Source organism: Colias eurytheme, chromosome 31 (genome assembly GCF_061535395.1).
Source record: "Colias eurytheme isolate Ceu_HAF_F1 chromosome 31, ilColEury1 Martin Lab GWU primary, whole genome shotgun sequence".
Taxonomy (NCBI): domain Eukaryota; kingdom Metazoa; phylum Arthropoda; class Insecta; order Lepidoptera; family Pieridae; genus Colias; species Colias eurytheme.
Genome location: NC_143010.1, coordinates 4,597,378 through 4,620,159, shown reverse-complemented (window position 1 = coordinate 4,620,159; position 22,782 = coordinate 4,597,378). Strand labels below are relative to the sequence as shown.

The 22,782-nt window shown below is 36.3% G+C and overlaps 1 protein-coding gene across 1 annotated transcript in view; it reads right to left on the bottom strand.

The window, feature by feature from the left end:
- LOC149895571 (uncharacterized) overlaps positions 1 to 22,782 on the bottom strand; it is a 53,136-nt gene that overhangs the window by 9,831 nt on the left and 20,523 nt on the right. The window contains exons 19-41 of the mRNA XM_090118969.1: positions 22,026 to 22,146; positions 19,684 to 19,809; positions 18,780 to 18,874; positions 15,807 to 18,238; positions 14,710 to 14,979; positions 13,862 to 13,962; positions 12,905 to 13,000; positions 12,532 to 12,597; positions 11,460 to 11,591; positions 10,734 to 10,826; positions 10,161 to 10,433; positions 9,583 to 9,770; positions 7,747 to 7,882; positions 6,372 to 6,534; positions 5,881 to 5,978; positions 4,974 to 5,087; positions 3,973 to 4,057; positions 3,559 to 3,633; positions 3,004 to 3,131; positions 1,962 to 2,081; positions 907 to 1,153; positions 307 to 518; positions 39 to 110 (exon numbers count right to left, since the gene is read on the bottom strand). Coding sequence (XP_089975095.1) covers positions 39 to 110; positions 307 to 518; positions 907 to 1,153; positions 1,962 to 2,081; positions 3,004 to 3,131; positions 3,559 to 3,633; positions 3,973 to 4,057; positions 4,974 to 5,087; positions 5,881 to 5,978; positions 6,372 to 6,534; positions 7,747 to 7,882; positions 9,583 to 9,770; positions 10,161 to 10,433; positions 10,734 to 10,826; positions 11,460 to 11,591; positions 12,532 to 12,597; positions 12,905 to 13,000; positions 13,862 to 13,962; positions 14,710 to 14,979; positions 15,807 to 18,238; positions 18,780 to 18,874; positions 19,684 to 19,809; positions 22,026 to 22,146 — 5,443 coding nt within the window. The remainder of the gene's footprint in view (positions 1 to 38; positions 111 to 306; positions 519 to 906; positions 1,154 to 1,961; positions 2,082 to 3,003; positions 3,132 to 3,558; positions 3,634 to 3,972; positions 4,058 to 4,973; positions 5,088 to 5,880; positions 5,979 to 6,371; positions 6,535 to 7,746; positions 7,883 to 9,582; positions 9,771 to 10,160; positions 10,434 to 10,733; positions 10,827 to 11,459; positions 11,592 to 12,531; positions 12,598 to 12,904; positions 13,001 to 13,861; positions 13,963 to 14,709; positions 14,980 to 15,806; positions 18,239 to 18,779; positions 18,875 to 19,683; positions 19,810 to 22,025; positions 22,147 to 22,782) is intronic.

Genomic DNA, 22,782 nt, shown 5'->3' with positions numbered 1-22,782 from the left:
CCTAAAAATAATAAACAAATAAATAAATAAAAACTAACCTGCACACCGCTACTAAGTTGTTCCATGATACTACACGACGCTGGTTTTTCAGCCTCATTGACTGTACCATTCTGAAATAATTGTAAAAACAAAATTAATTTAACAATTATATAATACTAGACTAGATTTCCGCCCGCGGCTTCGTCTGCGTTTTCAAAGAAAAACCCGCATAGTTCCCGTTCCCGTGGGATTTCCGGGATAAAACCTATTCTATGTGTTAATCCAAGTTACCCTCTATATGTATGTACAAATAAATGAATATATTACCTTTTTATTATTAACAACTTCGATAGTAGTGTCCGGTGTGATGTTGATAACTTGTTGCTTATGTTGCTCCTTCTTCTTCTCCTTCTTGTTGTTCTGTTGCTGTTGATCTCGCTGCTGTTGTTCTCGTTGCTGTTGATCTCGTTGCTGTTGTTCTCGTTGATGTTGCTGTTGTTGCTGGGCCTTCTGCTTCGCTTGAGCTGCTTGCGTTTTAACTTATTTGAAAAACAAATAATGTTATTACATTTATGTACCACAAAGATGAAAGTTAGCAGTGCAAAGATAAGCAACAGCGACATATTGTTAAGCTATTGCATAGCTTTTATCTCAGACTATGAGCGCGGTGACCGAATGTAAAAATTCCGTAACGAAAAAACCTCCCCCCACTCCAACCGGCACAGCAATGCGATGCTATGCAATAGCGCAACTGCGGCAGTCGAGAGTGACACACGTATTTTTTTTATTGTTTTATTCTTCGTCTCCACCGGGAATCGAACCCAGTACGCTCACACGTCAACCACTGTACCAAGGAGGCGGTCATAAAAAATGCATGATGCTCCTAAATTAAATAAATTATTAAATTTCAATCCATTCAAAACTCACCGTTCTTCTCTTGCCGACTCTCCTTCTCCTTCTCTATCCTCTCTCTCTCCTTCTCTTGCCTCTTGTTCTCTTTCTCCTCCCGCTTCTTCGTTTTCACGTCCTCCTTCCTCTGTTGCTCCTGCTTCTTGTTGCTCTTGTTGCTCATCTCTTGTTGCTGCTGTTGCTGATGTTGCTTCTGTTCCTTTCTCTCCGCTCTCTTTTTCGCTTCGAGCTGTTGCTGTCTCTCTCTTTCCTCTTCTTCCGCCTGCTGGTGAAATATATAAATAAATAATTCTGATGAATATCATCCTACTAATATTATAAAATATAAATGCGAAAGTTTGTGAGGATGTGTTTGTAACTCTTTCACGCAAATACTACTGAACCGATTAGAATGAAATTTAGCACACATATAGAGGGTAACTTGGACTAACACATACATAGGTTTCATCCCGGAAATCCCACGGGAACGGGAACTATGCGGGTTTTTCTTTGAAAATGCGGGCGAAGCCGCGGGCGGAAATCTAGTATATTATAATGATGAAAATAATGATAATATCACTTAAATTCTTAACCAATAATAAAATTGTTTGTTTTAATATTAAAATAACCGCTTTTTACTAAATAGATATGGATGTATACATAAGTAAGTATAGCAAAATAGTAATTTATTCAATTTTTGTCTGTTCCGGCTAATAGCTGGATCGACTGGACCGATTTAGACGGAATTTTAACTGACAGATAGCAGCTGTAATAAGGAGTAACTTAGGCTACTATTTATTCTGATATTTCATAAGACATAATGATTATAATGAATGCATTTACGCGATAGAAACCGCGGGACTTTCTGCAGAAAACTAATCAGAAAATTATACTATAATATTATAAAGCTGAAGAGTTTGTTTGTTTGAACGCGCTAATCTCAGTAACTACTGGTCGATTTGAAAAATTATTTCGCTGTTAGATAGCCCATTTATCGAGGAAGGCTATAGGCTATATATCATCACGCTAAGACCAACAGGAGCAATGCGGGTGAAACCGCAGGGCGCAGCTAATAAATATGTAACTATATTTACCTGTTGTTTAGCCAAAAGTTTCCTCTGTTTCTTCGACAACGGCTGCGTTTCCGTATTTTGTTTCTCCGCAGCTTTCTTTGCTTCCGCCTTCTGTGTTGGTGTTTCCTTCGGTTTCTTTTGCTGAATGTGTAAAAATAATAATATATTTAATATACAATATAAAAGAAGTAAGTTGTTAGTTATAACACATATTTTCCCACGTTTGCACATTTCCCCATGTTTGTATATTTTCCCACGGTTGCATATTTCCCCACGGTTGCATATTTCCTCACGGTTGCATATTTCCCCAAGGTTGCATATTTTCCCAAGGTTGCATATTTTCCCATGTTTGTATATTTACCCACATTTGTATATTTTCCCACGTTTGTATATTTTGAAAGAAAGAAAGAAAGAAAGAAAGAAAAAACGTTTATTTAATGACACATAGCCTCACACATACATAATGAAAAACAATTTATACAATACTTATATGCTACAATACTTACTTACTACAATACTTAAAAAATACACATTGAAGTGTGTAGTCTGTGAAGCATGATACCATTAAAAGGGGAAATCACTCGGTGAACATCTGTGACGTAATAAAAACGTCACAGCACCGATTTTCAGTGAGCCCCGAGAGCAATTATTCGTCATAATAATATATTTTTAATTGAAGAAAAGAAAATAAATACAATATTAATAGTATAATGTAAAATATAGACATAATAATATACTATAATATATATACACACATACACGTATTATAATATTTTCCCACGTTTGTATATTTTCCCACGTTTGTATATTTCCCCACGTTTGTATATTTTCCCACGTTTGTATATTTCCCCACGTTTGTATATTTACCCATAGTTGCATATTTCCCCATGTTTGTATATTTCTCCACGGTTGCATATTTCCCCATGTTTGTATATTTCCCCACGTTTGTATATTACCCCACGTGTGTATATTTTCCCATGATTGTTTATTTTACCATGTTAGTATGTTTTCAACATGGGAATATTATTATAAACATTAGTGATTAGACACTTAATTCTCTTACCTTCTCTTTCTCCTTCCCTTTGGCCAGTTGGTTGATGTGCGCTATCGCTTGCTCCCAGCTCTGTTTCTTATTGTTTTCCGCCTGTTTGTTCGTCTGTTTGTTGTTCGCTTCTTCGTGCATGTTCACTACTGCAATTGTAATCGTTAAATGTATTTTATAAATATATAAATATTAGAAAATCACAAGTATCTAATCAAAAGTATTGACACCTAACCTAACTACATAACTGCTATTTTAATTGACTTGGAATAATCAGAATATTTCGATTATGAATAATTGGCGAATTGGCTTATCCCATTGAGCCCCGAACGGCCCGATCGGTCCACGACACAATAGATTTATAGATTTTCTATTGTGTCTGTGATTCCGAGGCCCGAGTTATTACAGGGCGATTATGAATTGAAAAATTTCCAGACAAATAACCATTTTAAAAATGTTTGTTGAATACGTTATTTTTTTACGGAAAAGGTGAAATTTTTAGTCCTAGTAATTAGCCCCTAATACCTACTTCAATAAAGTTAGATTTTCCTTAAAAACAGACACAAAAGCCCTTACCGGTGAGATGGTGCTGCGCATTCAGTATGTAGGGCTCCGCCCCCGCGCGGGTCACACGCACCGTGCCACCTGTATCTATATAAACAAATAAAACGGTATTAAAATAGGTTTTATTTCCGTGGTTGAAGAAATTATGTAAAGGATGGAGTTAAATAATTTTTTTCGTCGAGACACTGAATTGAATCAAGTATATATCTATACTGATATTATAAAGCTGAATAGTTTGTGTTTGTTTGAACGCGCTAATCTCGGGAACTACTGGTCCGATTTGAAAAATTCTTTCGGTGTTAGACAGCCCATTTATCGAGGAAGGCTATACGCTATATATCATCACGCTAAGACCAACAGGAGCGGAGCACTGCGGGTAAAACCGCGGAGCGCAGCTAGTTGCAAATAAAATGAATGTTTACTCACTCATCATTTGCTTCTGTTTCTCCATAGTGTATTTCTCTATATATCTTTGTTGGTCCAACTGAGCTTTCGTCATCGTTTGCGTGTCCTGAAAACATATAAAAATATAAAAAATGTGTGCGTGTACTAGTGTACACACGTAAGAAGTGAAACTTCTTTATGACCTTATTTTTCAAAAAATAATTTACTATATGCAACTTTACAGAAATACGTCGAATCGCGCGTGGTAGGGATAAGAAAAAGATGGCGCGTAACGGAAAATGTCACGCGTAACGAAAAAATGTTACACTAAATTTTTTTTCAACCCCGATAAAGAAGTTTCACTTTAAAAAAATCATTTGATTATATTACTATTATAAACATTTTTATTATTTTTTTACTATTACTTTACTTATTTTACGGGTAAAACATTATAATTTATATTTTAATCAAATTTCCACTTTATTTTTCTTTTCAGTTATTAAAAGCGTTATGGACACTGATATCAGCTTTTCCTGACTATTTTTTAGTCAAAAATCTAAATAAAACTTTTTTTTTATTCAAAAACTAGCGGTCCGCCCCGGCTTCGCCCGTGGTACATATTTACGTTTTCTCTACATAAAAACCATCCTCGTACTTCAAGGCATATAATAAAAAAAGAATTATCGAAATCGGTTCAGCCGTTCTCGAGTTATGCGCTTACCAACACATTTTGCGATTCATTTTTATATATAAGAAGATCATCACCTAAATAATAAAACAAGGTCAGTTTGTTTACGATAAACTCAAACTACTACTACTACGCAACAACTATACCGATTTTCATTCTGTTTTCACTAATCGATAGCGTTTGTTTCAACGCGCTAATCACGGAAACTACTGGTCCGATGTGAAAAATTCTTTCGGTGTTAGATAACCCATTTATCGAGGAAGGCTATAGGCTATATATCATCACGCTACGACCAACAGGAGCGGATCACTGCGGGTAAAACCGCGGAGCATAGCTAGTAGCTAATAATTTTTACCTCGTCATGCATTTCCTCTTTCCCTTGCAGTGCTCTCGCTTCAGCGAGCTGATTTTCAACTTGCTGCAGACGCTCCGATAGATCCACCGCTTGTTTCCTCGCATTTTCTAATTCCTGTAGAAAATAATCATAAAAAATACATATAATAAAACTGTAGAAGACTGACTGTATGTTTGTTTCGGGTTACACGAACTACTGGACTCAAACTCAAACATTTATTTATTCAATTAGACTTCTTCTAGAAGCACTTTTGAATCGTCATTACATATTTTTAACATTTACCACCGATTCGGAAAGCAGTATCTATGGAGAAGAACCGGCAAGAAACTCCATAGTTGCTCTTTTTTTCGGACGGATTTTGATGTACCTTTTTGAAGTGAAACTTCTTTAGGCGCGTTGCGAGTACAATTTCAAGGTCACGTCATGGCATAAGAACGACGATTTTGGTATCTTTGAATCTTGCCAAACAAGTTTCACTTCTGAAACGTGTGCTCGGCACACACGCTCTTTTTTTTGTTACAAATTTGACAAATTTCCACTCATTTGCAGTTCAAAAAGGAGATAAACTCTTAAAATGTATATTTTCCAAAATAAATAAAATTAAAATGATTGATTTGAGAAAATTATAAATCATCGAAAATTTTTATACTCTTAAAAAAATCACATTCGCCCCGGCTTCGCCCGTGGTACATATTTCGCAATAAAAGGTAGCCTATGTTCATTCTCAGGGTCTAAAGATTGTCTGTGCCAAATTTCATCAAAATCGGTTGAGAGGTTTAAGCGGGAAAGCGTAACAGACAGACAGACAGACAGAGTTACTTTCGCATTTATAATATTAGTAGGGATTTGAATGCTATAAAATTAAATATCAAATACTTTATTTATAACATAGTGCTAATAATATTACCTTAGTCGTAGTATTGTATAGATTCGTTATTTCGCCTAATTCCTCAGACGCCACTTGTAACTTTGCCTGTTGCGCGAGATTCAATTTTAGCTTTTTACCTGAAAATTGAAAAAAATGTTATTTTATTAGGTAAGAGCTTCCTTACTTGAATTAACACATAGGATAGGTTTTATTCCGGAAATTGCACGGGAACGGGAGATATGCTGGTTTTTCTTTGAAATCGTGGGCGAAGCCGCGGCAGGAAAGCTAGTTATAATAAAACTAGCTGCGCCCGCGGTAAAGAAAAACACGCACAGTTCCCGTTTCCATGGAATTTCCAGGAAATAACCTATCCTGTGCTAATCCGAGATACGCTCTCTTTGTGTGCTACAATTCATTGTAATCGGTTCAGTGGTATTTGCGTGAAAGAGTTTTTGTTTGTATTATGTGTGCGGTGTTAATAATTAAACTTTTCTTTCTTTTTTTCACTATAAAGCACGCTCTACACTCACGCCGCGCCCGCGACGCATGATGAAGCGCGGCGAGTCTCGCCCTCGCGTCCCGCAGCAGTCGCGCCGCACGAGCGTGTGCCCCCTCCGCCTCCGCGAGCGTCGCGTTCGCGCGCGCCGCGTCCGAGCGAAGCGAACACACCTCGCGTGCGAGACGGCTCTCCATCTAGAACGGGATAAACAAACATTTTCATTAGTCACTAAAATTTATTTTGTTAACTTGCCAAATATAATGTAATATGGAATTTGTAAGGGAAGGCACTGCCTTCTGAGATACAGGTAATTACCTAGTTCAGAAGGCAGAGCAATATTGTAATGTTATATTTGAAGTTGCTAATAAATTTTATTTTATTTTATTTTATTATTTGTACGGCCTTTGACATAGGTTACACCACACCCCGGACACTCCATGCAAAATTATCGTTTTGACAGTCGCACTGTAGTGACTGCAAATGTGTGTGTTAGCGCTTTAGGAAAATTTGTATAAGTCAGGAAAATGTTTATAAGCCAGGAAAATTTCTATACGCCAGGAAAATTTCTAAAAGACAGGAAAATTTCTTTACGCCAGGAAAAATCCAAAGTCGATAAGTCGGGAAAATTTCGATAAGACAGGAGAATTTCTATACGTTATTACGAAAATTTCTCTTTGTGATACGTACGAAAATTTCTCAGGAAAATTTCTATAAGTCAATAAAAAATAATATTATAGATAAATTATGATAAAATACGTATTTAAGGCGATAGAAACGATTCAACTATAAATTTATATTTAAACGTTGTATGCATAATAAATAACTTTTTATTAAGTATTTAATTTGAAAGATAAATAAAAAAAATTAGTCAGCATAATGTAAAAAGCAGTTTTAATTCTTCTAATATTATAAATGCGAAAGTGTGTGAGGATGTGTGTGTGTGTGTGTGTGTTTGTTACTCTTTCACGCAAATACTACTGAACCGATTACAATGCAATTTAGCACACATATAGAAGGTAACTTGGATTAACACATAGGGTAGGTTTTATCCTACCCTATGTGTTAATCCAATATTATGTCCTTTCTCAGATATCAAAATACATATCTCTATACCAAATTTCATGCAAATTGGTTCAGTAGTTAGGGCGTGATTGAATAACAGACAGACAGAGTTACTTTCGCATTTATAATATTAATATATGGATTTTTTCAAAAAATAATTTACTATATGCAACTTTCGAATGCAACTTGACGAAGACGCGCACAGAAAGCTTGGAAATAATAAATAAACTCCACATGTCTGGCCGGACCTTCTATATTATATTATATGTAGTAGCACGTCTTAATCTCGCAGGTCTGATCGTACCAGACCTCGCCACTATACTATAAATATAAATAAAACTCACCCGCTTCGCCTTCTGCCGCTGTTTCTTCGCGCGCTTCTTCCCGCGATCTACATGTCTGGCCGGACCCTCTATATACTGTAGTAGCGCGTCCAAATCTCGAGGGTCTGATCCTCGACGACCACGCCAGCATGAACCACTGAAAGATAAATAAAAATTAATTATTATTAATAATAAAATTTATTAAAAACAGTTGGGAGAAGATTTAAGGGGGGAAAATCGTGAATAATCCATACTAATATTATAAATGCGAAAGTAACTCTGTCTGTCTGTCTGTTACTCAATCACGCCTAAACTACTGAACCAATTTGCATGAAATTTGGTATGGAGATATTTTGATACCCGAGAAAGGACATAGGCTACCTTTTATTGCGAAATATGTACCACGGGCGAAGCCGGGGCAGACCTCTAGTAATATTATAAATGCGAAAGTGTGTTTATTCGTTTTAATGTGACATGGGCCATGGCCATGGGTAACTTTTGACAGCGGTGAAACGACTCATACTAATGCGAATTTAACATCAGGGGAATCCGCGGGCAAAGAAAAATATATTGTTTTCAATAAAAATGATGTCGATGATGATATTGTTCATGAAATTAATAATAATTCCATAATTCCAGGGCCCTGGTGAAATTCAGCCATTCTGCGCACACGCGGCCTGTGGATAGAGAGCATAGCGTACGGGATGTGGGTGGGAATAGGTGGGTGGTTTACTTTAATCAGTCGTAAAAATTTCCAATTTTAGAAAGATTAGAAAAATGATTTTAACAATAGTTAGGGAAATTTCGTTTGACAGAAAAATTACGATAAGTCGGGAAAATTTCCAGAAGTCGGGAAAATTTCTATACGTGAGGAAAATTTCTCTTTACCGCAAAAATTTCTATACGTCAGGAAAATTTCTATACGTCAGGAAAAATTCTATACGTCAGGAAAAATCTATACGTCAGGAAAATCTATAATCCAGGAAAATTTCTATACGTCAGGAAAATTTCTATACGTCGGGAAAATTTCTATACGTCAGGAAAATTTCTATACACCAGGAAAATTTCGATAAGACAGGAAAATTTATATACGTCAGGAAAAATCTATAATCCAGGAAAATTTCTATACGTCGGGAAAATTTCTATACGTCAGGAAAATTTCTATACACCAGGAAAATTTCGATAAGACAGGAAAATTTATATACGTCAGGAAAAATCTATAATCCAGGAAAATTTTTATACGTCGGGAAAATTTCTATACGTCGGGAAAATTTCTATACGTCAGGAAAATTTCTATACGCCAGGAAAATTTCGATAAGACAGGAAAATTTATATACGTCAGGAAAAATCTATAATCCAGGAAAATTTCTATACGTCGGGAAAATTCTATAATCCAGGAAAATTTCTACACGTCAGGAAAATTTCTCTTTGTAGGGAAAATTTCTATAAGTCAGGAAAATTTCGATAATTTTCGCATTTATAATAATAATATTATTATAAATGCGAAAGTTTGTGAGGATGTGTGTGGGTGTTTATTACTCTTTCACGCAAATACAACTGAACCGATTACAATGAAATTTACCACACATATAGAAGGTAACTTGGATTAACACATAGGGTAGGTTTTATCCCGGAAATCCCACGGGAACGGGAACTATGCGGGTTTTCCTTTGAAAACGCGGGCGAAGCCGCGGGCGGAAATCTAGTTATACATATTGTAGGAACGTGTTTAATTCTCGAGGGTCTGATCCTCGTGCAAACATGAGCCACTGCCGCTGCTGCAAGTGTTGTTGCTGTTGCTATTGTTGCTGTTGTTGCTGTTGCTATTGTTGCTGTTGTTGCTCTTGTTGCACTCACCCGGAACACTCTGACGACGTTGAGAACACGCTCGTGTCCCTGCTCGACAGCGACAGCTGCTGCTGCGGCCTGTTCTGCCGCTGCTGCATCTGCTGCAAGTGCTGTTGCTGCAGCGAGTGCGCTTGTTGCTGTTGTTGCTGGTGTATTTGTTGTTGCTGCTGCTGTCGCAACAGCTGTTGCTGCTGTTGCTGTTGGGGGAAATGAGTTTGTTAGATGGCAGATTGTGATAGGCGATTGTGTTTGTTTTATAAAAAATGCAAGAATTTGTAAGAATTTAAATAATTTTGAATAAAAAGAAAGATGAGAACTAAATAAATGTATAATGTGTATAATAATAATTGTATTATTAATTTCAAGACATACTAACATAGCTTTTTAAAAATTTATTGTTGTTTACGAACAAAATTAGTCTTGTTTCTTCAAATAAATAATTAAATAGCTTTACTGGCCATGCAAATATCATTATATAGAGCACGTTTTCTTCAACATAAACGGAAAATTCAATTTAAAATGAATTGAAAATACAGCACAATTAAAATTCAACAAGAAAAGATGTTGCATCCGACATCCATACTTACCTGTTGCAATTGTTGTTGCCTAATTTGTTGCTGCTGCTGCGGCGTTAACGTCGGCTTATTGTGTATTGGTAGATCATATATCGGTTCAGGCTTCTTCTGTTGTTGTTGAAGTTGTTGTTGCTGCTGAAGTTGTTGCTGTTGTTGAAGTTGTTGCTGCTGTTGCTGTTGGAGTTGCTGTTGTTGCAATTGTTCCTGTTGCTGTTGCTGCATTTTTTGTTGCTGTAACAGCGCTTGTTGCTGTTGCATTTGCGCTTGCTGTTGCTGTTTCAATTGCTGGAAATGTAATAGAATAGAAACTTGTTAATAAAGTCACACTTTAAACTTTAGTTGATAATGCACAATTGTTAATTTAGTGAGATTTTAAATAAAATTATATATTTGATATTTTCTTCCGCTCTTACCACAAAACAATTTAAACACAGTCTAACTTTACACCAGGGATCTGTCACTTTAATAGTTGTCTATGTGAAATACGACAAAACCAGATTAACGAGAACCCGCGCTTAAAGTTAAATCCTGTCTAAAGTTTTTTGTAATAAGACAGTTAATGTTTATTCTTTGTTTTCATCTCACCTGCAATCGAATCTGCTCCATAGCGTTTGGATTAACTTTTCCGTCTGTAGATATGGCGGGCACACTCGGTTGCGTTTGCGTATTTTGTACGGGCTGAAATTTTTTATAATCTATACTATATAATATTATAAAGAGTAATGGTTTGTATGTATGTATGTATGTATGGTTTTCACGCATAAACTACTGGACCGATTTTGATGAAATTTGGCACAGATAATCTTTAGACCCTGACAAAGAACATAGGCTACCTTTTATTGCAAAATATGTACCACGGGCGAAGCCGGGGCGGACCGCTAGATAATTGAATAAAGTTATAAAATACACTATAATATGAAAATAGAGATTCTCTATTTATTTCTAACTAGCTGCGCTCTGTGGTTTCACCCGCAGTGCTCCGCTCCTGTTGGTCTTAGCGTGATGATATATAGCCTATAGCCTTCCTCGATAAATGGACTATCTAACACCGAAATAATTTTTCAAATCCGACCAGTAGTTCCTGAGATAAGAACGTTCAAACAAACAAACTCTTCAGCTTTATAATATTAGTATGAGCATTTCTAATGATTAAAATGTCAAAATTATAACATTTCTTTAAAATCTGTTATAATTTTGACGCCGTTATCTGTCAGTCTGTGTGACTGTCTGTCTGTTGCATCTTAGCACTCAAACGGATGGACCGATTTCGATGCGATTTTTTTCATACGAACGTCAGCTTTTCAACCTTACCTTACTCTCCGGCTTATCGCTAACGGTCATTTTGCTCATTTTATCCGCCAACTGTTTCTGCTGCTTGTCCAATATTTGTTTCTTTTGTTGCGCTTGCGGCGTAAGGTTCGGTGGGAGGGTTTTTGGTAACGCCTGCAATAAATAAATATTTCGGGATAATTTTCACACACAGCACGATCTGATCCCATACTAAGCTTTCGCTTGTGTTATGGAAACCAGATGGCTGATAAACATACATATATAATTTTAAATAAATACTTATAAAGATAATTAACACCCAGACACAGAGCAAACATCTATGTTCATCACACAAATATTTGCCCCGGGTGGGGATCGAACCCACGACCTCTGTCTTGGAAGGCAGGGTCACTACCAACCAAGCCAACCGGCCAGTCAATATAAAAATATCATTATAAAAAAGCTATCAAGTTTGAGTTTAGGAATAATCACTACATAGTATAAAACAAAGTCGCTTTCTCTGACCCTATGTATGCCTTAATCTTTCAAAATACGCAACCGATTTTGATGCGGTCGTTTTAATAGTCAGTTTAGTAGTTTTTTCACTGTCCAACGATGAAAATATATGTTTTTATGACTTTTTTGAAAAATATTTCCCAATGGTAAATACATTTAATATGGTATTTATGGCTTATACAGAATAAGTTTTTAAATCAAACATTTTTTTTTTTTATTTAAAGATTTAATTTATTATGTGTTAAATGTTTTAAAAGACAAACAGACATATGAAATACATACAGAATATGTACTTACGAACACAACGGCTGTAAAAATCCTTGTTTTTTTCAAGCATTTAACTTATTTTCAGCGTTTTATTGTATCTTTATTTATGGCCCTAAAAATGTTTTTTTTATAATAAAAACTAGCGGTCCACCCCGGCTTCGCCCGTGGTACGTGTTAACATTTTCTCTCCATAAGAACCATCCTCATACTTCAAGGAATATTATAAAAAAAGAATTAGCGAAATCGGTTCAGCCGTTCTCGAGTTATGCGCTTACCAACACATTTTGCGATTCATTTTTATATATAAGAAGAAGAAGATATACAAACTTACCGGTGGCCTATGTACTGGTTGAATTTTGGGTCTCTCAGTTTCTGCGGTTGGCGATTGGGAGTCACCCTAAAATATAAATAAAATAAATTTATTTTTTCATACATTTGTAGTTAGGTACATTGTTGTATCAATAATTAGCTGTGCCCCGCGGTTTCACCCGCATTGCCCCGCTCCTGTTGGTCTTAGCGTGATGATATAATATAGCCTATAGCCTTCCTCGATAAATGGGCTATCTAACACCGAAAGATTTTTTGCAAATCGGACCAGTAGTTCCTGAGATTAGCGCGTTCAAACAAACAAACTCTTCAGCTTTATAATATTAGTATAGATAATTAACAACAGAGAATATCGATATATTTGTTTGAGAACTTACATTGGACTTATATTTCTGTTTCTTCTTATTTAATATCGATCGTAATCTCTCTCTAGTTTCATTGAAATTTCTCGGCACGGGCGTTGTGAGCGGCGGCTGAAAGTAATTCAAATATGTATAACTAGTTGTGCCCTGCGGTTTTATTCGCTTACAAAAGCGGGGGTAAAAAACATTCAACCCTTTACGAGTTGATATTTTAATGTTATTTCAAATATTAATTTCCTTTAATTTCATTTTTTATATCGGATGGTTGTTATAAAGAGTTTTTGTAAGAATGGATGGATGTTTGTTACTAATTTACACAAGATCATATCTAATCATATCTAGATAAAACATTTCATAATAAATAAAACATCTTGATCTACCATATCTATGTTTTCACAACTTAAAAATAACTTTTTTTTTTATATTTAAGGCGTTCATGACCGTTATGTCTTTTAAGGGCCGGTAAAGCGGAGCGCAGCGCAAATCATTTTTATATTGTAAAACATTCAACAACATTCATCAACATTGTCCTCATTAAAATAATATTCAAAATCAAATAATAATTTATTCCCGAGGAGCATCGAATTGCATACGTAAGTTACCTTACGTATGGGGCACTGCGCTTTTGATTTTTATTTTAATCAGGACAATGTCGATAATAGATTGACAGTGAATAAAAATGCGCTGCGCTGCGTTCCGCCATATCTCAAAAAAAAGACGTGTGGCACTCCGGGAGTGCCGGCAGAAGTGAAAACTTGATTATTAACGTTGAGCATGTTTGATATTTTGGAATGGTATCCGTCTTACGCTTTTTCGATCAGGTCACGTGTCCTGACGCGAGTTTAACATTTTATACCCATTACAGAAAAAGTGCTCAACGCCGCTAAAGAAGTTTTCACTTCAAAAATCACAAAAAACTTGAATTTTAAAATAAATCATCCCCACCCATAAAAAACCCCAAAAATAACTCACCGCATGTCCAAAAACAGTACAATAGCAACACGAACACGGCTGATCCGGATTCTCACCAGAGCAAGCGCTCGGCGTGCCCGCGGGGGGAGTGCCGTGACCCACTAGAAATTAAATAATTATTATTTATTAGCTGTGCTCCGCGGTTTCACCCGCATTGCTCCGCTCCTGTTGGTCTTAGCGTGATGATATTAGCCTTGATAACGTGATGATGAACGCCTTTAGCCTTCCTCGATAAATGGGCTATCTAACACTGAAATAATCTTTCAAATCGGACCAGTAGTTCCTGAGATTAGCGCGTTCAATTTAGCGCGTTTATAGTATAGTATAGATGTACTAGTTCAGACAGCCTGTTCGAGTATTAAGAAATATATAGAAGATGAAAAACCACAGGACAGTTCTTTGGCATATTATGAAAATATATGCTGTTATATATTTTGTAAAATTATTGTAATACACGATTTAAAAGAGCAACTATGGAGTTTCTTGCCGGTTCTTCTCCATAGATACTGCTTTCTGAATCGGTGGTAAATGTTAAAAATATGTAATGACGATTCAAAGTGCTTCTAGAAGAAGTCTAATTGAATAAAAAAAAATGTGTGCGTGTACTAGTATACACACGTAAGAAGTGAAACTTCTTGACCTTATTTTTCGAAAAATAATTTACAATATGCAACTTTAGAGAAATACTTCGAATCACGCGTGGTAGGGATAAGAAAAAGATGGCGCGTAACGGCAAAATGTCACGCGTAACGAAAAAATGTTACACTAAATTTTTTTCCAATCCCCGATAAAGAAGTTTCACTTCAATAAATGTTTGAATTTTTTCTATAATTTAATAATGTACATACCTTTACAAACATGCTGCTGATGCACCGCATTTTCACACGGCTTTTGCACCGGCTTCGCCTTAAGCATCGGCTTCCTTTCCTTCCTCCTTTCCCCTTCAGCACAAGACTCACACGCACAATCATTTGTATATTTACAATTATTTTTGGGCGTATCACACGTATTTTCCTTGCCATTCTTCATGTTTCTAAACGCAACCGCGTTCAACGTTTGCTTCGCGTTTCTGAGCGCTTGCGCGGAATATTTCGCTAGGAGCTCGGGGTTTTGGGAGCCTGGAATGATGAAATTCTTATTCAGTTGTAGTTTAAATTATTGTCAACTAGCTTACCGCCCGCGGCTTCGCCCGCTTTGACTAAAACCTAATAAATTATATACTAAAACCTTCCTCTTGAATCACCCTATCTATTAAAAAAACCGCATCAAAATCCGTTGCGTAGTTTGAATGATTTAAGCATACAACGGGACATAGGGACAGAGAAAGCGACTTTGTTTTATACTATGTAGTGATAACAACAGAATATTACAAAGTGTCAGTCAAGTAGTCTGTGAACTAGAGAAAATTTCTTGAATGGGGATACACGGCAAGCACCAGCTTTCAAATATAAAAAGATTCATCAAAATCGGTTCACGCAATCGAAAATTGAGTTACCAAAAAAAATAACGAAGAATTTTCTCCGATATTTTTGAATTCGTTGATAATAATTATTACAATAAAGGAAAGTTAACGGTAACTATACATAATTATTACATATGTTTTTGCTTTAGTTTTTATTTTATGTAAACAATATTTTTTTTGTTTGTCTTATTAGAATACTAGCTTTCCACCCGCGGCATATCCTATGTCCTTTCTCGGGTATCAAAATATCTCTATACCAAATTTCATGCAAATTGGTTCAGTAGTTAAGGCGTGATTGAGTAACAGACAGACAGACAGAGTTACTTTCGCATTTATAATATTGGTATGGATACTATGGATTGGAACATGAAAAATTTTTCACAAAAAACGCAGGTTCAAATCCCGCCTCGATCGAATATATTATTATTCTTTAAAAATATCACAATTACAAGCATTTAAATGCTATAAAATTAAAGAACTTACCTATGACAGACAGATTTTTGTCCTCCTCAACTTTAAGAGTTTCTTCTATGTCTTCGTCCAATAACCTTGCGTCTATACTAGAACAGATTGATATCACATGCTTCTTATACGTCTCTGGTACCGGTAAACCTTGCGTTATATACGATTTGATCGTGTAAAAGCTATCGAGAAGCGATTTTTCGCCTTTCGACGTCAATATCGCTTCGCATTTCGCTAGCAACGCTTCGTTTTTAGATTTCTTCTCGTCTTTTTCAACTTTAGGCTCCGGTTTGGTTTCTTTAACTGGCTCCTTGTTGACTTTCTTGACTGGTCTAACATTCGCTTTGCCTATAATCTTACTGAGACCTTTAGCAGCTAATATTTCTGCTTCGCTCGCTTGGTTTTGGTTCTGGTTTTGGTTTTGAGGTGGTTTCGGCGGTGGTTTCACTATGGTTTCCTGTTTGATTTTTTGGAACGATTCCTTTATCGATTTCTCTACTTCTTCCAACTTATAGAGCATAACAAGCCATTGATCGCCACATAATGCCGTTTTCGGAATACTCCTCATGTAATTTCTGTTCATTTCGCGCAATCGATTCATGAAATAATCGATTTTTATTTCATTCGGTATCGTCGTGAAGTCCGGTGTATTATCTACTCTAGTAACTTGCATGCCTGTCAGTTCTTGTATTACATTTGTTGCTAATTCTGGGTTTAGTAAAACCCATGCTGCTAATTGCTGAGAATCAGCGCATCGCTTGATCACATCATAGTATTTGAACTTGAGGCTTTTTATTGATGATTTTTTATCTTGCGACATATTCGATAATTTCATTATTAACAAGTCGAATGTATTCCCCGCGGACGTGCTGAGTAGTTTGGTTATTTGTTTCAACGATTCCTTTGATTGTGGACAGCCTTCTTCGTCATCGGAATCGCTATCTATAGTTTCTCTAGCTTCTTCCGCTTTCTCTATGAGCCTATCTATTTCCGGTCCATGCTGTTTGCACGTCATATCCTGTATGTGCGAGTAGAATTTCTCTAGCATGCCTTCTACTTCATTTTGTAGGAATTCCACGGGTATCGTTTTCACTTTAGTCGCTACGAATTCTTTCCAAAAGTTGAATTTTGACCGCATAACACCTTTTAATTCGTCCATACTGAGTGCGTCCTTGACTGCTTTCTCAAAGAGTGTGGACGCTTTTAAGAAAGATTCAGAATTGACGTTTTTCGATATCGTCAAATCTTTGTCTTCCAAACACTTGGCAAGTACGGGGCTCTTGCTTACGTAATCTAACACTTTGCTACACGCGGCCGATTCTTTAACTTCTTCTTTCTTATCTTCAACACTATCCTTACTATCTAAATCGTTTTCTATCACTATATCGACATCACTCCTAACCCTAGGCTTATTTTTACGTTTGGCAGTGTTCTTAGTAACTTTAACACTATCACGTTTGTTAAGTTTCAACTCGCGGATCTGTTTCAGCGTTTCCGGCGTCAACTGGGCGTCGGCGTTCACTTCCGGCAGACTATTCATAATGGACGCAAATTCTGGTAATTCTAAGCTAGCGTTCGCCAATTTGGACGCGATCTCCGGCATATTGGCTAGGATCTGGGGCATATTTTCAACAATTTCCGTCAATTTATTCCCGTTCGTCACGTATAGGTGTAAATCATCCGATTCGATTTTCTCCAAAAACTCCGGGGAGTTCTTTTCTAAATTCATCATGACTTCCACAATTTGTTCTAACGACAGCGGACCGTCTGCGTCATCTTTTTCCTTATCATTTTCAGCGCTATTGTATGTGTTGATAATGTTCTGGCATTCCTCCATCGCCTTTTTAATTTCTAGCCCAAACGTGACATATTTGAACACATCCTTATTCTGAGCGGCTTCAACTTCGACGACCTTTTCGTTATTCTGTTCCTTTTCCTCTCTTAAAAACTGGCTAACTGGCAACATTCTCTGCGGCTTTTGATACACGGGCATCGGCTCGGAGGTCGTCGGCGACATTTCTTGCAGCGGCGGACTAACCGAATCGGGATATTTCTCCGTTTGCATATTATACTCTTCCTGTAGGTTATTATCTAAACTGTGTAGCGCGAAATTGGCAAATTTCGCCAGACAATCCTTCATTTCTTTGCACAAATCCGCGTCTTTCTCCCCGACTATTGTATCCGTGTCACTTAGATCTTTCTCTAGAGGAAAAGCTTCAGGCGCCTCGACTTCAGACTTGACTGGTTCATCGTCTATTTCTTTGTATGGAGACTTTAGATCTATCGCGTGAGCTTTGCTCTTTAGCATTTGCAGTATTTTATGCGGTTTGTTGATCGCTTGAGAGACGGGTTTTAATTTTCTTTTGGGCGCGGTGAGACGGGGCAGTTTAGAGCTGATCGCACGCAGCTTGCGTTTCGGCAAATCGTCTATTAAGGTGACGCTATCTGGTAGGCTGTAAGGAAAATTTATTCATTAAAACATAGCTATAGAGTATAGACGTTTCAAAATTAAATTTATGCGTACATTTTAAAAGATTAGGTTTTTAAAAATTAATTCCAAAATTAATATAAATAAATCAATAAATATTACTATGTCACAATATCTTAAACAATCCTTAAAATAAAACAGTATTAAAAAGTATACGCTAAATGTAAATTATCTCGCATGCCATTATAAACACTTTTTTAAAGTGAAACTTTAGGCGCGTTGTGAGTTAAATTTCAAGGCCAATTTCAATTTTCACGTCATAGAGTAAAGTGAAGATTTTGGTGTCTTTGAATCTTGCCAAACATGTTTCACTTCTGACACGTGTGTTCGGCACACACGCTTTTAATATTAATTATATTTATAATGCATTTGCATACTACGAAAACCAAAATATCAAATGCTATTAGTAGGAAAATGTATTTTAATCACGCGAAAATATGATCGAATCAGCTTATGACGTCATAGGTGTTAGTTTAAAGAAATTAGGACTTTGTCAGATATATTACCTCTCCCTCTCTTGCCGCAACTGATCTTCGAGCCACATTCTCAGCCGATGATAGTATAGCTGCTGATCGCGCATGTGCATTACTTTGCGACGTACCTGCGGAGTGCGGACACATGTCAATATCAATATGTTGTTATCGTGAGATCATGTCAATCTATACTAATATTATAAAGGGGAAAGGTTTGTATGTATGTATGTATGTAATATGTATGTATGGATTTCACGCATAAACTACTAAAGAGGGTAACTTGGATTAACACATAGGATAGGTTTTATCCCGGAAATCCCACGGGAATGGGAACTATGCGGGTTTTCCTTTGCAAACGCGGGCGAAGCCGCAGGCGGAAATCTAGTGTAATATAATGTCAATGGAACATCTTGTCATCGTAACAAAATGTGATCGAAACATCATGTCAATGACACATCATGTCCGTTACACATGTATATGGTGTGCATATGCAGTTGAACTATGATCATGAAAATTGGTTCAGTAGTTAAGGCGTGATTGAGTAACAGACAGACAGACAGAGTTACTTTCGCATTTATAATATTAGTATGGATGTGTAGTATACCAGGTGAAAGGTAAGACATTAGACAAATTTAGACAGGAGCTTCTACTCATGAAACTGAACAACTTTTGTTCTACAACTTTGCTAATTTGGACTTTGTATGGAAATCGGTCAGCTGATTAGCGAAGTTTCCTTACAAAGTCCAATTTTTTTTTTACGAATTCAGCAAAGTTGTAGAACAAAAGTTGTTCAGTTTCATGAGTAGAAGCTCCTGTCTAAATTCGTCTAATGTCTTACCTTTCACCTTGTATATGTAGACGTGTGTATGTAGTTGTGTGTATGTGTGTGTGTTAAGCGTATGTGCGATGTAGCGCATGTGTGTGTGTGTGTGTATACCTCTCGGAAGCGCTGCAAGTGATACTCGGGGCAGAGGCTCGCGGAGGGCAGGCGCGGCGGCGCGCAGGGCGGAGCGCCCGGCGCCGGGGGCACGGGCGCCGTGCCGCCCACCAGCGCGGTGCACACCTGGGGGGACATACACATATACAGGGTGTCATCGTTAAGTGTGCACAGGCGATTGTTCCGTAACTATTGCAGATATCAAAAAGCTTTATACTGATATCGAAAGCCCTTTACCTAATGAGTAAAATGACAATAATATCTTTAAAAAAATAAAACGAGAAATATCCAAAAGTTACATTAAACACATTGAATTTTCCATACATTTTGTGTTCAAAGCAAATGTTCGAAATGACATCCTCGATTTGGAATACCATTTTTTTTCCACATCGAGCTTTATAATATACAGTTTCTAAATGAACGTGCATTAACATTTGTGAAGTAATTATTGTCGAGCCAATTTAATAGGCAACATTTGACGTCTATCAATTTTATCTTCGAAGACAGGTAACCTGCTTAAAAACATCGATTAAAGTGAATTAATCGATACGGATTTGAAACATTTGTCAATCGAATTTATTGATTTATTTATTTATTTATTTATTTTAATTTGGCACACCAACAATAAATACATTTGACAATGATAAAATTAACATTATTAATTAATTAATATTATGTACTTATCAATGAAAGGTGTACACAGCATTTACAATAATAGATAGTTCTCGAAATTATATAGAATTATTTATGAATTTTATTTTAATTAATGTTATCTATAATTAAGTATTTTTACAATTATTATTAATCAAGCAATTAATAATTTTATGTTTGTATTGTGCAAGAGATCCAAAGAATATATCAAGGTCCGGTATAGATGTGACAATTTGATTATATGCTGCGCACATTCGAGGCAATGGTGCTTGACGTACTAAATTAGTTCGACTCACTGGTAGATCAAAGAGATTACTAATCGGTTTTCTGGGTAAACTATACGGGATTCGAAAAGAGATCCCAGAAACAATATCCTCACAGGTAGTTAAACCATTTACACAGTTAAAAAGAAATACCAGGTCGTGTAATTTACGGCGATCTCTTAACGTCATCATTTTAAAATAATGTAAGCGCTCAGTATATGGACATCGATGTGTGATACCTTGTGAGGCAAAAGCCAAATGTCTAGTGAACGATCGCTGAATCGATTCTAAGCGTTGCGATTTATGATAATTTTTATTCACAAGTAATCAATGCATTCGATTCTAGATGTCAGATTTCGATTTTAAGAGTAACGTCTCTGGTATTTAAAAAGAAAAAAGGTTTATTGACACAAAATTGTAGTGACGTCAGTTCTTCAATTCAGAAATTGTTTATTATGTTTAAAATGGTTTATCAGTAAAATGAAATCTTAAAATTACTTGTATCGGTCATTGTTATTATAAATATGTAGTCGTAATTGAAAAAAGTCAAGCAAATGTGCAGTTCTAACAAAACGAAATATCATGTTATTCTATGTCGTCGTTACTAGGTTACGTTCTTGAATTTTGTTGAACTGTCAAATGTTGCCTATTAAAATGGCTCTACTATAAAGCATAAAATCAAATAAAAAAAGCAAACCCTTTCATATTTAATGTTTGGAATAGTCATATTTCATACTAAATGTATGGGAGCATTTGATGTAAATTTTTTGGATATTTCTCATTTTATTTTTAAAAAGTTATTATTGTCATTTTACTCGTTAGGTATAGTACTTTCTATATCAGTTTAAAGTTTTTTGATATCTGTAATAGTTACGGAATAATCGCCTGTGCACACTTAACGATTACACCCTGTATATAGACGGATAGATAGATAAAATAGATAGTGTAAGAGCGTATACGCACTATGCGGGTAGCCGCATTGCGGGTAGCCGTCCGGCTGACCGCAAGCACAATTATGTACGTAATATTCATTTCTATGCGCACTGTGCGGTCTGCGGTAGCCGCATCGCAGTGCGCATTTACCCGCATTGCGCGGTATTTGCGCGGTATTTGCGCGGTATTTGCGCGGTTACCCGCATAGTGCGTATACGCTCTTAGACGTAACTTTTGATTTAGTATTTTTGTGGATGAATATAGTTGTCACTATTTCCTGTCAAAATGCCTACCCTCACATTGCTAGTAATCGTTGACTTGCTGCGTTTTGTTATCAACTACCTACATCAATTAGGTAGCTGTGTAGAATCGCAGTACATTCTTACTACATTCAAACTAATATTTAAGGCCTCGCGTGTTATTTCTTATAATAGATAGTCAAACGGGCACATAGATAGATAGATTTCTATATCTATTTTTGGATATTTCCCATACCGTAGACAGTTTCTTCTGTCTTCTATACACTTGCAATTGCCGGCGATGCACTTCCGGTAAACGGCGGTACATCGCCATCAGCTTCCTGTCTACTTCTGACAGACCGACGTCTACGCGTTTCCTGTAAGAAATAATTATTTGTTAGATAATTTTTTTACGTGATTTTGTGTGGGCATTTATTTGTTGAGAGTATGAAGCTATTGTTGCCAATTAAGTTTGAATGGTTTTGTTATTGCATGTACATTTATATAGTCCGGGATACATCGCCCATTTTTGCAAGTGATTACTATCAAGCTAATTTTTCGTGAGTAGCTTTATTTTGATGAGATGCCCAATAATTTCATGTACGAAACTCTCGATTGTGGTAGCTACCAGAAGAAACAAGGATAAAAATTTTTGATTTGACGGTTCTCAAATATTTATTACGCAATTTGTAGGACAATATGTCTGTTGAATTATATAAGTATTAAATAAGTGAAAATAAAAAAATCAGCTGGTTAGTAATCATTTATGATGACTTCGTTATCGATACACATTGGAAAGGGGGACTCTTTGATCAAACCATAGATTTTGTAGGACAAATATTTTTTCGAATAATTTAGATAATTATCTTGAGATTGAACAAAAAAAAAACATTCAGTTAGTAATTAATATTTGAGAACCATCAAATCAAAATATTTTATCCTTGTTTCCTCTGGTAGCTACCACAATCGAGAGTTTCGTACATGAAATTATTGGGCATCTCATCAAAATAAAG